We start from the raw sequence: 17,739 nt of genomic DNA, 5'->3' as shown, positions 1-17,739 counted from the left end.
CCGCCCGAGCCCGTGCTCGTGCTCATGCTCGCGGGCCCGAGCCCGGTCCCGATCTCGATCTTGGATCTTGGCAATTGGTCTTTGGGTGGTCTTTGTGCTTGGCCCAAACTTAATCTTTTTAGACCACCGCTGAGTCAGCAATCCAAGTGGCTTGACACATCGTCAAGCGTGGCACAGTCAAAGCCTACACGGCTGACACGTGAGAAATCCACACGCTCCACACGCGAAAGGCACACTCCTGCCACAAGCTCTCGTAACGGTTGTAACGTTCGGCAGTTACACTCTCGCAATGATGACAGCCATCATGACTGTTGACCTCCAGCAGTGGACTGAGCCTATAAATAGGCTAGCCTTTCCATGCATCTCTACACTAGAATTCACAAGCATTCTGCATCATAAGCTCTCCCTCTCCTGCATTGTCTTTCTGTCGAAGCTCTGCCCTCTCCTCCATCCAGTTCGCCGGAGCTCTGCTGATAGCGGTGCTGCTTCACCAGAGACGTAGCCGTTTTATCTTTGGGGACGACACGCCAAACCGAGAGCACTACCGGGGCGTATCTCGTCTTGCGGAAAGAGGCATCCTCGACTCGGGTAAACACATTTACGGTTACTGTTTCGTTTTCCGATTGTAATTTCATTCAGTTCAGTTTCTCCATCTGTATTCCTTCCTTTTGGGTTGTATTACGCCCTATTTATATCTTGTAATCTAGAAACCAACAATTTTGATGTTGGGAATATTGTTGCAAATATCACTTGGAAGACAACCTGATAGGCTATTATTGCTAATTCTAATTTCACTAAGGGAAGACACATTGAAAATACCACGTGGTATGGACCCATTCAACATATTATTGTTCAAGTATAACATTTGTAGCTTAGAATTGTTAGACAAAGATGCAGGAATTGTACCTAAGAAAGTGTTGTTGTGCATATAGAGTTTCTCAAGTTGAGGTAAACTGCCTAACCATGTTGGTAATTCACCTGTGAATGAATTTACTCCCACATTTATCACCTTCAAACGACGAAGTTTAGAGAGCTCAGAGGGTAAGATCCATGTGAAACTATTGGAACTGATGTCCAAATATCTCAGAAACGAAAGGTTTCTGAGATTTGGAGCAACAGTTCCAGCAAGGCCGAAACCATGGAGATTGAGAGCAGTGACACGGCCGTCTTTGAGGCCGCACGACACCCCATTCCAACTACAAACTGATGCATTTTGAGACCAATTGGTGCTCAAGATGGCATTAGGGTCGGAAGAGATGAAGTTTTTAAGGAAATGAGTGCATGTTTATCTGTGACAATATTAAGGGAGAAAGCAAAGCTATTTAATAACAAGATGGAAAAAGCAAAGGAAATAGTAAAATTCTCCATTAGTTTGATGTTGTGTGTCATTTACTAGACTGGCTTGTTTATTTATATAACTGTGAATTATGCAGATTTTACATCCCATTTGATTGTAGAAACTGGCGTTGTCAAGGCTATTAATTATTGTTTAATTGAAAATGATTATACCCTTCCAATTTTATATAATTGATACGATAATGATAGTCATAATCATGCATAGGTGTTTAAATTGATATGGTAACATAATTGATATGGCAATTACATTTGTTTTCGTGAGTAATCTTATTGGGACATATATTTGTTGTTGGTCAAAATTGTGTTTAATTTGGACTTTGTTCCAAAGTTTACACGTTCCACCCATTATATGCTCCATTTGTCTAGAAACATTTGTCACATTCTAGATGACAATGATTTTAATTAAATTATTATTTATGTAAGTAAAATGAAATCAATAACTTTGGACTAGTACATGTATAATGCTTGAATACAAATTTTATAGTACTATGTAAGATATAACATTGTTAAGGTCCATGGGCCCATAAGCCCAATGTGGCTCCGTTAATAAGATCCAACTCATTTCAGACTAAAACTTGACAGCAATGCTTCGCCTTAATTATGGGCTTGGCCCAATGGATATATGGACCATGCTATATGCAGAAAAAATTTCGAAATATCAATATGGTAATCTTATTTGGTATATCATGCTAATAAAATTTTAACAAATGAATATATATAAGTTCCAATTTCAACTAGATATATAAATTATGGAAACACTTTAAATATAACCCCACGCACTAATATATGGAAAGTTTCTGCACATTTTAAATTTAATGTATAATACTCCCTTTGTCCCTATTAATTGTCCACTTTAGCCATTTTCGTTCGTCCCCCGTTAATTGTCCACTTTCACTTTTTACCATAAATAGTAAGTAGGTTTCACATTCCACTAACTCATTCCACTCACATTTTATTATAAAAACAATATACAAAAGTGAGACTCATATTCCACTAACATTTCAACTCACTTTTCTTTACATTTCTTAAAATCCGTGTCGGAGTCAAATTGGTCAATTATTAGGGGATGGAGGGAGTATGAGATATCCCATCACATTGATTACCGTAACAAGTCATTATTGACGGTGGTAAATTATTTTTGAAATGTATATGTATTTTAATACCATTGAATTTTTTTAAAAAAAGGACATTAATTCTTGCAAATAATAAAACGGCGCTTGAAACTTTTTATGAAAAAAGAAATTGAAATCGACAAAAGAAGTCTTTGTCGTTTAGCGTATTAAACAATTTATTAAGAAAAGAAAATAAAAATATCACCAAGAAAAGAAAATAAAAATATCACCACTAAATTCCGGTGGCGTACATGTAGTCATCCCTTCTTGAACCTGCACACTCACTAAGCATGTTAGTAACAACAGATAAGATCCTCTCGGATCTTAAACAATTATACAAGAAGGAACAAGACAAGAAGAACACAATGCCTATAGAACAAATCTATTCTCCAGAAACCAATTCCAAGGGAGCACCGTTGAATCCACAAGTGATTCACCTCATGTCAAAGATCACAAATCAAAGAATTACCAAATGTAGAAGCATGATTAGAGGAAAGGATATTAAATTGATATGGAATAAATGTGTAGTACATAGTCTAGGAATAGATTGATCTATTACCTAATTTACATTGTACATCTTCCCTATATTATGAGGGAATAGCCGAGAACATCATAGATAAAATATACAACAATCATATTCCTCTAAAAAGCTTTCCTCTCCTATTGTCTAGAATTATAGTATGAGTCGCCTATCTCTCGATTACCATCGTTAAGATGGTATCAGAGCAGGTGATTAGGGTGAGACTCAGAAAAATTTCATCATAGTCTCATTATACCTTTCCCGACCCTTTGAACCTGCAAAAACACAACCAATATGTCAGATTCCGACCCACAAAAAACCAATACAGCCGTTACCCTCTCAGCAGATCAATTTGCTGAACTAATGAGACTAAACATGTCTCAGAAACCTCAACCCCAACAGCCTTCATCAATCGAATCACTAGGCGAGTTGTGCCTGGCGGAGAAACTTAACAGGGATAACTACCCGTTATGGGCGAAGCTAATGAGCCGAGCAATCCGAGGGAAGGGGCTGGCATCTCACATAAATGGAGTTACAGATCCCCTTCCTCAGACAGACCCGAATTACAACCGATGGCAGCAACGGGATGATTGTTGCTTCAATTGGATAATCAACAACATCGACGCCAGCCTCGTGAATGAGGTGTCCCAATATGAAACAGCGTATGACTTATGGGATAGTCTAGCCACGACGTATGGGAGCGGCGCCGATCAATTCCAGATCTCAGACCTGCGCAGACAGGCATATAGCATCAAACAAGGAGAATCATCGCTAGAGTTTCTCTGGCAGAAACTACAGGATCTCTGGATATCAATCGATACCAGGGATCCAAACCCCATGGAGGATGCCTCAAGTATTGAAAAGTACAATCAGAGCACACAGAGGAATCGATTATACCAGTTCGTATGGGCACTGGACGATCATAGATACAGCAAGATAAAGAGAGAGATTCTGAATATGGATCCTATAATAACGGCAAGAAAAGCATACGGGTTAGTCCGAAGAGAATCGGTCAACGAGAAGCTACTCAACCCAGAAGGAAAAGAATCGGGAATCGGATTAGGGCTCGCAATACACGACCGAAGTCGACCGCCTCAACACCTCCATTACCCATCCAGGAACCCAAACTACTCAAGGGACGAAGACAAAAGCAAATTGGTCTGCAGTCATTGTGGAGGCAAGAAGCATACCAGAGAAACATGTTTCCACATCCACGGGTTCCCGGAGTGGTGGGAAGAGATGAAAAAGGCGAGGCAAGCCCGGAACGCAGGACGAGCCGGAGGAGGCAGGGGAGGCGGAAGGGCCTCGGTCACCATAGCTCACGACCGCGACCTCAGGACCACCGACCGCGCCTCCTACGCCGACAATTCGATGGGTGGCAGCGGTGGCAGTGGTGTCTCCGGAAGCAGTAGTAACGAGGTCCGAACCTGAGAAAAGCCACCAATCGCACCCTCAATGGCATCAGCTTCAATGGCTCGGACCTGGACTGAAGGTAATGTATCACCAATTGGTGACCACACAAGCGAAATCGCGGCAGATGCAGTAATCGGAGGGACGAAGGAGGCATTAGGGTGCCCACATGCGAGGCGGCTAGGGTTACACAAAACCCAAATATACCAAATATACCAAACCCTTTATCCAAACTACCAAATCACCCCACTACTTCCGGATTTACCGATTTCTCACCCCAAAGATATCCTAAACCCCACATGGACCCCCGAGCAGAAAATACCCTTCAAATTGACCCCAACAGTTGTCAAATATCGCACGCCTACCCCCATAAATGCATATATTCCCAGAACTCACCCCAAAATGTACACTACTTGCAAAATTACCCCCCAATTGCGAAAAATTTGCAAATTGCTCCCCCGAAGCCCGATATTCCTACCTATCAGCCAGCCATAGCCTGTCGTAACTCATTCGAAGCACTAGCCTGTTCCTCTACCTCAATTTCAGGACCCAAGGACACCCACTGGATTTTTGACTGTGGGGCGACCGATACAATCTCATTTGAAGCCTCCGACTTTGTTACCCTCACCACTTCAAAAAAATCCTATGTCCAAACTGCCAGTGGGGACCTAGCACAAGTTATGGGGGCAGGCACCATAAATATCTCGCCAACTCTACGCCTATCTAATTGTCTTTTTGTTCCGTCATTATCTCATAAATTGTTATCAATTAGTCATGTGACTAAGGAACTAAACTGCAAATTACTAATGCAGCCCCGATTTTGCTTATTACAGGATATCAGGACGGGGACGATAGTTGGGCGTGGCACTGAGCGAAGCGGACTGTACTATGTGGACGAGATAGCTCAACAGAGTGCTGCAATGATGCTGACTCCCGGATTGACTGACAGACAGGCTTGGCTTTGGCATCGTCGGTTAGGGCACCGATCCTTGGGATATTTTCATTTACTTTATCTTGAACTAGCTAGAACTCTGAACTCTTTTCATTGTGATACTTGTGTTTTGGCCAAAAACCATAGACATTCTTTTAAGTTAAACAATACAAGAGTCAAATCTCCTCACCACTTCAAAAAAATCCTATGTCCAAACTGCCAGTGGGGACCTAGCACAAGTTATGGGGGCAGGCACCATAAATATCTCGCCAACTCTACGCCTATCTAATTGTCTTTTTGTTCCGTCATTATCTCATAAATTGTTATCAATTAGTCATGTGACTAAGGAACTAAACTGCAAATTACTAATGCAGCCCCGATTTTGCTTATTACAGGATATCAGGACGGGGACGATAGTTGGGCGTGGCACTGAGCGAAGCGGACTGTACTATGTGGACGAGATAGCTCAACAGAGTGCTGCAATGATGCTGACTCCCAGACTGACTGACAGACAGGCTTGGCTTTGGCATCGTCAGTTAGGGCACCCATCCTTGGGATATTTTCATTTACTTTATCCTGAACTAGCTAGAACTCTGAACTCTTTTCATTGTGATACTTGTGTTTTGGCCAAAAACCATAGACATTCTTTTAAGTTAAACAATACAAGAGTCAAATCTCCTATCACAGGGGGCCAAGGCTTTCGATATTTTGTGCTTTTTATTTATGACTATTCCCGCATGACTTGGATCTATTTTTTGAAAAATAAAAATGATGTGTTTGACAAGTTCGTAGATTTCTATAACCTTATTCACACTCAATATAAACATACCATTCAGACACTTAGATCCGATAATGGGGGGGAATTTGTCAACCAAAAAATGCAAGAATTTTTTAGAATAAAAGGGCTAGTCAACCAAACCACGTGTGCCTATAACCCGGAACAAAACGGGGTAGCCGAACGAAAAAATCGTTATATCCTGGAAATCACCCGAGCCCTCCTAATTGAATCCAAAGTACCAAAATCTTTTTGGCCAGAAGCCGTAGCCACAGCCGTTTACCTCATAAATCGCCTACCCACGGGCATTCTTAGCTTTAAGACCCCCTTAGACACCTTTTCCAAACACTTTGAAATATCATCCTCTTTATCCCTCGAACCCAGAATTTTCGGATGCTCTGTTTTTGTCCACATTCCTAAACACGAACGCTCGAAATTTGATCCATGTGCCCTCAAGTGTGTCTTTATTGGCTATGGAAAAAACCAAAAGGGATACCGTTGTTATGACCCAAAAACCAGGAGAATACACACAACCATGAACTGTGATTTTGTGGAAGGGGAATACTACTACCAATCTAGCGGTCAGGGGGAGACACAAACCTTAGACAATAGTCAAAATAGTGACCTCCTAGATTGGCTACCCGATATTCAAAACCACCACTTAGAGGAAGAATCACCAGGGGAACCACAGACAGGGGGAGAGTCCGAGCCAAGCCTTGTCACAGAGGTTGGTCCACCTGAGGAAGTTAGCAACACCGCCGGGCCGTCAAATCCAATAGTACAGGACGACGAGCAACGTGACATCATCCTACCGTCATCCCCGTCTTCGATTCCTGAGGTACATAGTTCCAATCTTGGTAATATCCCTTTGGAAGAAACTAACCTTGATAGGGGAAATGATGAAGAATGTGAAATCAGTGGCCAAAGAAGCCCATTGCCCCCGAGGAGAACAAGAGGGGTGTCTCCTCGACGGTACTCACCAGAATGGAAAGGAATAAATGCTAAATACGCTATGTCCAACCTCACACATAGTCACTTATCAGAAATGGCACTGGCTTTTGAAACTGCTCTGTATGAGGAAGAAGACATTCCACAATTGTTTGAAGAGGCAAGCAAACATAAACACTGGCGAGAAGCCATGAAGAAGGAAATCGATGCATTGGTGAAAAATGGTACATGGGAGAAATGTACACTACCAGAGGGAAAGAAGCCAGTTGGATGTCGATGGATATTCACCATAAAAAGACGAGCAGATGGTTCAATCGAGAGGTACAAGGCAAGACTTGTGGCAAAGGGATACACCCAAGTCTACGGAGTGGATTATGAAGAAACATTCTCACCAGTGGCAAAGATGGAAACCGTGCGGACACTATTATCTGTAGCGGCAAGCAGGGACTGGAATTTGCACCAGTTTGATGTGACCAACGCCTTTCTCCATGGGGAACTAGAGCAGAACAAGGAAGTTTACATGGAAGTCCCACCAGGCTTCTCTGCAGAATTTGGAAAAGGAGAAGTGTGTCAATTACGAAAAACTCTATACGGCCTGAAACAGTCTCCACGAGTATGGTTTGGCAGATTTTATCAAGCTATGTTCAAACACGGATTCAAGCAAAGTCACTCCGACCACACGCTCTTCACGAAACAGAGAGGTGACAAGATAACATGTTTAATCATATATGTTGACGACATGATTATCACCGGAGACGATGTAGAAGAGATGCAGAAGTTGAAAGAGAATTTGTTTAAGGAATTCGAGATGAAGGATCTTGGAGCACTAAAGTACTTCTTGGGGATAGAAGTGTTGAGGTCCAAACACGGAATATTCCTAAGACAGAAAAAATATGTCCTAGATCTGTTGGCTGAAACTGGTCTCCTTGAATGTAAACCGGCAGAAGGTTGCCAACCATGGTTTGAAACTAGAGGAATGAGCAGAACTCACAGACAAAGACAGGTACCAACGACTTGTCGGAAAACTCATCTATCTCTCTCATACGAGACTCGACATTGCATACGCCGTTGGCATTATAAGTCAGTTCATGCACCAACCTCAGACTGATCACATGGAGGCTGCCTTGAGAATCGTGCGCTATTTGAAAGGGACTATAGGATATGGTGTATTCCTAGCCAAGAGGGAAGATTTGGAGATTGATGGCTACACCGATGCCGATTGGATAAGCAATCCGGTGGATAGAAAATCTACAGCGGGATACTTTATGTTCATAGGAGGAAACCTGGTCTCCTGGAGAAGTAAGAAGCAGAAAGTGGTTGCTCTATCTAGCGCCGAGGCCGAGTTCCGAGGAATGAGAAGTGGCCTCATGGAAATCCTATGGCTAAGAAGACTACTTGCAGAACTTGGTTTTCCACCTACTCGAAAGAGTAAGTTGTACTGTGACAACAAGGCCGCCATCAGTATCTCAGAAAATCCAGTTCAACACGACAGAACTAAACATGTGGAAGTTGATCGACACTTCATCAAGGAGAAGCTAGAAGGAGGCATCATTGAATTCCCGTTTGTCCGTTCAGAGGAACAACTGGCCGACATCCTGACCAAAGCTGTCCATCCAACGGTGTTCAAAGAAGTATTGTCCAAGTTAAGCATTGGAGATACCCTTGCTCAACTTGAGGGGGAGTGTCAAAGATCACAAATCAAAGAATTACCAAATGTAGAAGCATGATTAGAGGAAAGGATATTAAATTGATATGGAATAAATGTGTAGTACATAGTCTAGGAATAGATTGATCTATTACCTAATTTACATTGTACATCTTCCCTATATTATGAGGGAATAGCCGAGAACATCATAGATAAAATATACAACAATCATATTCCTCTAAAAAGCTTTCCTCTCCTATTGTCTAGAATTATAGTATGAATCGCCTATCTCTCGATTACCATCGTTAAGACCTCACACCGCAGAAAACAACACCAAACAACTCCTTCACACCGGATCTAGAACCTCAAAACCCTCACACACCAAAACCCTAAATCTCACACACACCAGCAACCGAAGCAGTTGCTTAATCCAGCAAAGTCACCGGTCTATCACTAAAAGAAACCGTGATAACCGAAAGAAAACCATCGGAGAAGTCATCAGAGAATAAGAGAGAGTAGAGAGAATTCACTGAATCGAGTGAGTAGAGAGAGAGAGAGTATTCTGAATAATGAGAGAAGAGAAAAGGTCTCCTCTCACATAACAAACACAAGCCACAATCCAACGGCTCCAGGTCAAGATCCGGGTGGAAGTACACATGGCATCATATGGCGAATGAGGGAAGGGATTTGGGCTCAGCCCAAATAATTTCCACATGGGCCAAAATAAAAAACCAGCCCAAATGAAAGTCCACCACAAATATCAACAAGTTTGAAATGATATGTGAGTGGAATTAGTGGAATGTGGGGGCCTCTTACCATTTATAGTAATAATTAACCGGGACTCCTATTCGCGAACGGACTAAAATGGCAAAACGGGACTCCTATTCGCGGACAGAGGGAGTATTATATTATTATGTTGAGTGTTGCTCGGGCTTTGCTCGTGTTTTGGACTCATGTCATGCGTACTTAGTGTCAGGTCTAGTCCCTGTATGGATTTGAGCTTTTGGAGTTTAATATAAACTGCAATCATCTGCATTCGCACCCAGGTTTTAATGTAGGTGCATCGACCGGTAAATATTCATTTTATCTGATTGCTAGAAATAGTTTTTAGCTTATATGATGAGATTTTTTATTCAGACACATGGTCTCCAAACTTTATAAATGTGATTAATACCACAACACGTCTATGAATGTATTCTATAAAACGATGTGAACTTGGGGCTATAAACCTAAGTTAAATTATCCAAGATTTGAAGATATTCAATTATTGGTGTTCACAATAATTACCTTTAATGAAATTATAAGTTGAATAGTTGCAACTCATTATCATATTCAAGTCGTCTTATCATAACTTCAAAATTTTGCTATCCAAAATATCCAACCTAATCACGAGTTGTCGATTTTTAGTGTCTCTTATTTGTCAATACACTTAAGTGTCATTTCAATATCATTTTCACTCATTTTCACCAAATAGTTTTTTCACTAATATCGCTGTTTGCTCGTTTAAAGCATATATATATACTTAAGTGTATAATTTCCTTATCATATGTTCTAAATACAATTTATGTACTCCCTACACTCTATGCTATTCACACTTTTCTTTTTAATCGTGAATTAAAGATTGATTAATTAAAGTAATTAAATTAGTATTTAAGTGTAATAAGAAAACACTTAATTAAATGCCATAATTATTAGTACTTAAAATAGAAATAGTGCAAATAATTTAAGGCGAGTCAAATAAGAAAAGTGAGAATAACATCATACCGATGCAGTATAATATACTATAGGTAAGAGGCAACATCGATGAAATTAAGGTTTGCATTAACTAGTATTAATATTACTTAATTAATCAATCTTTAATTGTCGTTTTGCTTGTCTCCCACTTTTAATACTTTTCGATTTTTGTTTATTTATTCCTTTACTTTGATTTCTTGTAATTTAGTTTAATTTCTTTCGAATATTATAAAGATAGTTATAATAATTATTCTCTTATTAGGATATACTAGTATAATTTATAACTTCCACTAGACTCGTCCCACATTTTTAACGAATGAGGTACTTTTTGGAATGAAATCTCTTGCTTAATCATAACAATTAATAAATGCATATGTGAGTAAGTTAATTGCAATAGTTAAACCTAGGGGACATGGGCTATATATTTTCATAGTCGGAGACTTTTCTTCCTGATAGTGATATATATCATATGTCAAAATCAACAAAATCTGGATGGGAGTTTAACCTTAAAATATCTTTATTATTATTATAAGTGTATGTCATGTATTTAGCTGTCATATAAAATAAAAATCACAAACTTGTGGAAGAGGTGAGAACAATTTTTAATGCAATAGCATATATATATATCATGATGATGTTGAAAATGTAATTATTTCAAGATTTAACTTTTAACATTTCCAACCAATATTTTAAAAAATTCGAATATTTCTTACGCCTAACGTATTATTATTTTTTACTAATTAATTTAATTTATTTAAAGCTTCAAAAACAAATACACCAAATTGTTATACATCACCGTACGAATCTTCTGATCTCACGATAAGATTTTGCGTCCATAGATATTTGTATGCTGATAGATCAATTATTAAACAGCTGAGCTAATTATAGTATTGTTATCTTTTTAAAAATTATAGATTGTTATATTAAATTTGAGTTTCTCATTATATAATTCGAACGTCACGTAAAATGCAAATTATGCAATGATTGACCCTAATATAAATACACACAAAAATAATTGATCTATCAACATACAAATATAGTATATGTTGATTAATTAATTCTTTCTACTCTAGCTATACTTATTCTTAGTAGAAATTCAACAATTGAATTTATTTAATTTAGTCAACAATTAAGTAATTGAGTTCAGAGTAAGTAAAGATAGTTAGAACTCCTTGCTAATTACAAATGTATATCAAGTCTTCGCGCTATAAAATGGGAAATAATGTTCAAAATGATTTCAAATTTTGGAATTTCAATTGCAATGCCTTAATTCTAATAATATTACTCCCTCCATCCCTGAAAATTTATCACTTATTTTCTTTTTCGTCCGTCTTTAACAATTTATCACCTTTCACTTTTACCATTTTTGATAATGGACTTCACATTCCACTGACTCATTTTCACTCACATTTTATTATAAAATTAATATATAAAAGTAGGACTCACATACCACTAACTTTTCAACCCACTTTCTATTACATTTTTTTAAACCCGTGCCGGATCAAATGGTGTCAAATTATTAAGGACAGAGTGAGTATAATGTTATATCCACAAATTTCGAATTGCAATTCTATTTGATGACTTTAATATTTGCCACATTTACATTATCACAACTCTTACATATTAAAAAAAAGTAAGACTCCTAAATTTCCAAGAGGAATAAACCAAATCATGTGATGTCCACTAGTCCTGGACATACAACCCAACAAATATTATTACAAACATACAAATTAATATGTACAAATTACACACCCACATTTTTATATTTAAAAAAAATACTAATCCCCCCTTCAAATCCCCCATATTCCCTCTAAAACACCAACAAATCCTCCTTCACATCATATCCCATCTTCTCCAAATTCGGATTCACCGCAAATTGCATCATCGGCGGGGGCCCACACGCCAGCGCCAGCGCCATCTCCGCCGCCGCCGGAATGTGCTCCCTCAACACCCCCTCCGTCACAAACCCCACGCTATACTTCCAATCCTCCCTCACACTCTCCTGCACCACATACCACACCTTCACCCTCTCCGGGAACTTCTCCGCCCACGCGTCGAGCTCGTCCCTCAGCAAAATGTCGTCCTCCGTCCGATTCGCGTACACGACGAACATCTCCGTCGAGTCCTCCGGGTCCTTGAGGATCGCCTGCATCACTTGGTAGATCGGCGTGATTCCGGTGCCGCCGGCGATCATGGCTAATTTTTTGGCGAACTTATGCTTGCCGTGCACAACGAAATTGCCCTTCCCGGCGTACTCGATGTGGCCCAATGGGCCTTTTATATCAATAAATGAGCCCACCTCGAGATTGTCTAGATATTGTGACATCTGTCCCCCATTAGGGAATTTTGGGTGGACCCCTTTAAAGTAGACTTTGACCACTAGCTCGAAGTACCCCACGGTGTCCACGTCACTGGACGGCGTGTAGGCCCGCATGCATAGTTTGTCGTCCACGGTGGCGCAGACGAATACGTGCTTCCCGACCGGGAGGCCAAGGACCTGGTCCTCGCTCGGGAGGGTGAATTTAAATTTCCGAACGTCGTGAGATAGCGCGGTTTTTTCAACGAGTTTGCAGGGGATTTTTTGGCGGGGGATTAGGGCGGGGGCGCGGTGGGGGGCAACGACCTCTTTGATCGGGGCGAGGTGGAGGCCGTTGCTCGGGCCGTGGACTGAGTTGTTGGGGGAGGAGTCGGCTGAGGCATAGCCTGTGGTGATGAGCTCGCCGATACGGTAGTCCTCGAGGAGCTTCTTGGCCTTGTCGGAGTGGATGGCGTCGAACTCCTCCGTGCAGTCGGTGCCCGCGTTGATGAGGATGCTGTCGGTGCCGCCCGGGTGGTCCTTTAGGAAGCGGGTGCAGTCATAGACGTGGCCGTGTACGATGATCCATGCCGAGTCGGCCGAGTTGTGCTTCCGGACCTCGGAGGCGGAGAACATTTTGGCAGTTGTGTTCATGAATGGGGAGGAGACCGACTTTTTAAGGGTCGGAGCCTCGTTCGAGGATTTCTCGAGGTGGCGCTCCTTTGCCATCCACCCGCCCGACTGGTTGCCTGGTTGGGTCGGGTGTTCGAAGACGATACCGATCTCTCCTCTATGAGGTTTGCAAACATTGGTTTTTACTTGGAACCAACAATTATTCATCATGCCCTAAACAAATAAAATAAATTGAGGGTGAGCTACAATGTTTTAGGTAACATTGTACAGTTAATTACCTAGACTATAATAGTAATTAAAATGTATGGTCTTATTAAAATTACAAGAGAGAAATTGAAATTAAGTTGGATAAGTGATCACGTGGCACTCACGTGATATGATTAGTTTAAAATAAATAATAAAGACATTGTTTCTTACTATATCAAAAGTCAAAATTCAAATCTCTCAATTATATCATCTTAATATTATCACTATATACTAAACTTATACATAGATATAAAAATATAGTTATTGATTCAACATACCATGAGGTTCCAAATGAGCTTCTCGGGCTGCGTGTTGTGCGTTTCATCCCAAGCTCTTACAGCGATCTCTTTGGCTCCAAGGAGGTCGAGCACCTCGACCTCCAACGACCAGAAACACCAACACCAATACTTGCCATATTTGTTAGGCTTTTCTGGATGGTCCAAAGAGCAAACTTGCCATGTTTCGCCACCATCCATTGTCACCTCAACTCTTGTCACTTTCTTCCCACCTCCTATTTCATTCAAAACCAAATTCAATTTCCCACCAATTTATTGACAATAAACCTCCACTAGGTAAATACATTACATAACCAAAAAAGTCTCGATTGCAACATTTCATACGGCGTGACAGTCAAATACATCACGCAACTTTGGAATAATTCCCACCAATAAAAAAAACACAGAGATGCATATTGGAATCTTCATAAGTCTTACTTTACAGCATAGAATATTCAACATTTAATTGCAAAACGTGACCTAAGATTCCGGAACTATATAATTTATTAAAGTTAATTAGCTTTGCATCCACACATATCTAATTGGTTAATTTTTTATTCATCAAAGAGTGGAAACCATGTCCCCTAATCAGTGGCTGATAAGAAATACTGAATACCACAAAAACTAATCTAATCTCTAAATATTAAAAATATTTAAAATATTTAAAATATTAATTGCATGCAGAGGCTCTCTAGAATATAATCATGTGCGGGACGTTCATTTTTTTTTTCTATTTCCTATTTTCAATAAATTATTTTTGGTGCTAGAAAAAATAATATGGGAGCGATTGACCCTTCGTACATGTTAAAAGTTGCCCTTTCCAAGCTCTAAGACAAATTAAACTGTTACGATTTTAATAAAATAAAATAAAATAAAAATTCGCTATATCACAATTAAATGTTCCTATGTATATACAGTTGCATGGGTCACATTTAATTTATGCAGTCACTGCACAAAAATTTATAAAGTATGTATTCATGCATCCATCTCGAAAATTATGAAATAATAATCATATATGCACGTCACATGTATAATAATAGAAAGAATTCGAAACCTTATAAAGGAAGCAATTAATCTAAAAAAATTATTATCGTAAAAATTATTGTCTCACCGGAGTAAGAGTATCCTCTCAGTGTATAAGGTCTCTGAGTCGTCCACGCATTGATCGGCAAGATCTCTTCATGGCACGGCGTCGTGATGACCGAGTTGATGTTCAACTCGTTGATTATGTGCTCGGGTTTGTACCACCAAGCTACGATACAAGTAAATATATAACATTTAGAATTATATGATAATATACCATCAAAAAAGAATCTTATTTTAGAATAATTGATTATGACTTCATCTTGTGACTAAACAAGTGCCTTCGAAATTTCATGCAAAAAATGGGAATATTTCAATTAGTTACTTTTCTACACTCTTTGTGGATCTCACTCACATGATGAAAGAATATTGCTTATTTTTTATAGCAATTCCTTACCTAAGAAGTATTTTATACTTTTTTATGTACTGATGAAATAAAATACGAGATTGAAATATCGAACTCGTACCTTCAGCATTTGCGAGTTCGGCATCAACATGAGAAGGAAGAACTCTATTATCTTTAAAATGATAATAATTGTCCGATTCTTTCGGAGTCACAATAATCCTCCTCAACCACTTGACCATTCTACCCCCGATAAATCCGGGGATGATCATCCTGACCGGAAATCCATGATCCGGCGAGAGACGCTCGCCATTCTGCATGTAGGCGAGTATGATGTCTCTCGCCGGATCCATGGCCATCTCCCTGGACAAGGAGGTTCCGTATTTGGAACCTCCTCCGCCAGGGAGATCCTCGGCCCCTTCGAAGCAGACGTTGAGCGCGCCCTTTTTCCGGTTCATGATCCCTGCGCGCTTTAAAACAGCGCGTAGGGGCACGCCACGCCAGACTGAGGTGGAGACGCCGGCCGCGCCCCAGTTGAAGCCGATGGTCTGCTTGACCATGTTCTGCTCCTTGCGGCGGTTCCCGGCGCAGACGAGGCTGACCGGGAGCTCGCGGCTCGGGAACTCTGTGACGAGCTGGTGCATGGTTAACCGGACCGGTTTTTTGACCAGTCCGGTTATCTCCACACACCAGTCATCCCAGGACGCCTTTGGGACGGCGCCGTGGTTGCGGACGTAGTGGAGGGGGACCGGCGTGATGAAGCCGTGGTGCATGAGGCGGGGGAGCGGCGCCTCCGCGTTGAAGGGGTGCTTTCCGGTGAGCCGGACGAGGGACGGGTTGCGCTCGATCCAGTTGTCGGCCGTGTGCTCGTCTCTCGAGTCCAGGACCGACGGCTCGAGCTCAGCGTTGCCCTTCTTTATGAGGAGGGAGTAGCTCTCGTTGTCGTCGTCATCTTCGTCGCTGGAAGAGAATTCCGGTTTGGCATTGCCATTGGTGAGATTGGCCGGTTTATTTGTGGGTGGAAAACCGGGCCGGTGTTGGGCGGTCGGACCGGGTTTGAGGGGCCGGCCGATGCCGGATAGGCCCGGTTCGAGGTGGGGGAATTGCCGGTTTTCGACGGAGGCCGCCATGAAGGACCGGTGGCGGAGTGATTATGGAGAGGGAGAGTGGTTTAAGAAATTTTTCTCTCCACAATTTGGGAAATTTTTGTTGTTTAAGAAATTGAATTTTTCTTTGTTCGAAAAGTTTGGGACTAGGTTGAGTGGTTTATATAGAAGGGGAATTGGTTCTATTCAATGAAATAAATATTGTCCAAACCTTAGGGTAATGGGGCCCATTTATTCCAGCCATAACTTTTTGTCAAGAGTGACATCACTCAAATTTGATATGCTATTCTTGTTAAAATATCATTTTTAAGTCTTAGATTATTTTTTTTAGTCTATCTACGTAAATTATAAATAATATTTATTGGTATATAAAATTTGTAAAAATAAATGCACATTTTCATAGTAGTATGTTGATAGATCAATAAATTCATTAATAGTAGCTAAGGTTTTGCATTGTCTCTCAATATAGATTATACAACATGAGATGTTATATTATCTTTTTTATTTTTTTTGTATTTTTATCTCTCTCAATCGCTCCCTAATCCCTTCTCGATAACACAAACCTTTACTCACAGGTTAAGGATGAAATGTCTTACCAACTGAATCTCTCCCTAATCCCTTCTAGATAATGCAAACCTTTACTCACTGGGTAAGGACTTAAGGTTAATGGTGAAAAATCTTACCAACTGAATCTCGTTTTATTAAAAATATTTTTATTTTATTTAATCTTGAATTGAATAATGTCCTAAATGTTGAGAGTGGAGAAACCAACTTGCTAATTGGATGATGAATGGATGTTTCATACAGAGATACAGTAATATTTAGGAAATTGGATATTTGAAATATATGGGGTGGGGTGGGGTGGGGTAGGGTGCAAGTTGAAGTGAAGCTATGGATCAGTGGGGAAGACAGCTGCTAAATTGTGACCATAGTTTTTAGTTACAGCCACATAACAACCAACATTTCATGATATAGATGTTGATAGACTGCCAAATAGCAACAATTTGATCAATTTCAAACCTTTAGATAACATTTTAAATTAATCCCTTTTTTTATATTAATATTCCTAAGAGAGCAGTTTTACCTTTACAGAGAGTTGTTGCTACGTGGTTGGAAATGTACAACATTGTGAGCTTATGGTGCAACTTAACTTAGCCACGCAATTTTTAATTTTTGGTGTCTTACTTTCAAATTTTTTGTTTTCATAGGAAAGGGTTATGTGTAATATAAGTATAAATCAATTATTCTTCTTTGCCATTTTAAGAACTAAGACTTTACATAGTATAATTTCTTTTAATTCAAAATTGATTCGCGAAACCATTAATA

The 17,739-nt window shown here is 40.2% G+C and overlaps 1 protein-coding gene across 1 annotated transcript; it reads right to left on the bottom strand.

The window, feature by feature from the left end:
- Positions 1-11,986: 11,986 nt before the first annotated feature.
- LOC121779804 (nitrate reductase [NADH] 1-like) lies at positions 11,987-16,558 on the bottom strand. Its single transcript, XM_042177238.1, has 4 exons — positions 15,432-16,558; positions 14,993-15,133; positions 13,885-14,117; positions 11,987-13,573 (listed from the first exon to the last, which is right to left on the bottom strand). Exons 1-4 carry the CDS (start codon positions 16,435-16,437, stop codon positions 12,242-12,244), a joined length of 2,712 nt encoding a protein of 903 aa, XP_042033172.1. The 5' UTR covers positions 16,438-16,558; the 3' UTR covers positions 11,987-12,241.
- Between the last annotated feature and the right edge of the window lie 1,181 nt (positions 16,559-17,739).

Source organism: Salvia splendens, chromosome 19 (genome assembly GCF_004379255.2).
Source record: "Salvia splendens isolate huo1 chromosome 19, SspV2, whole genome shotgun sequence".
Classification (NCBI taxonomy): Eukaryota; Viridiplantae; Streptophyta; class Magnoliopsida; order Lamiales; family Lamiaceae; genus Salvia; species Salvia splendens.
The sequence above is the reverse complement of the archived record's forward strand: the minus strand, read 5'-3'. Positions and strand labels throughout refer to the sequence as shown.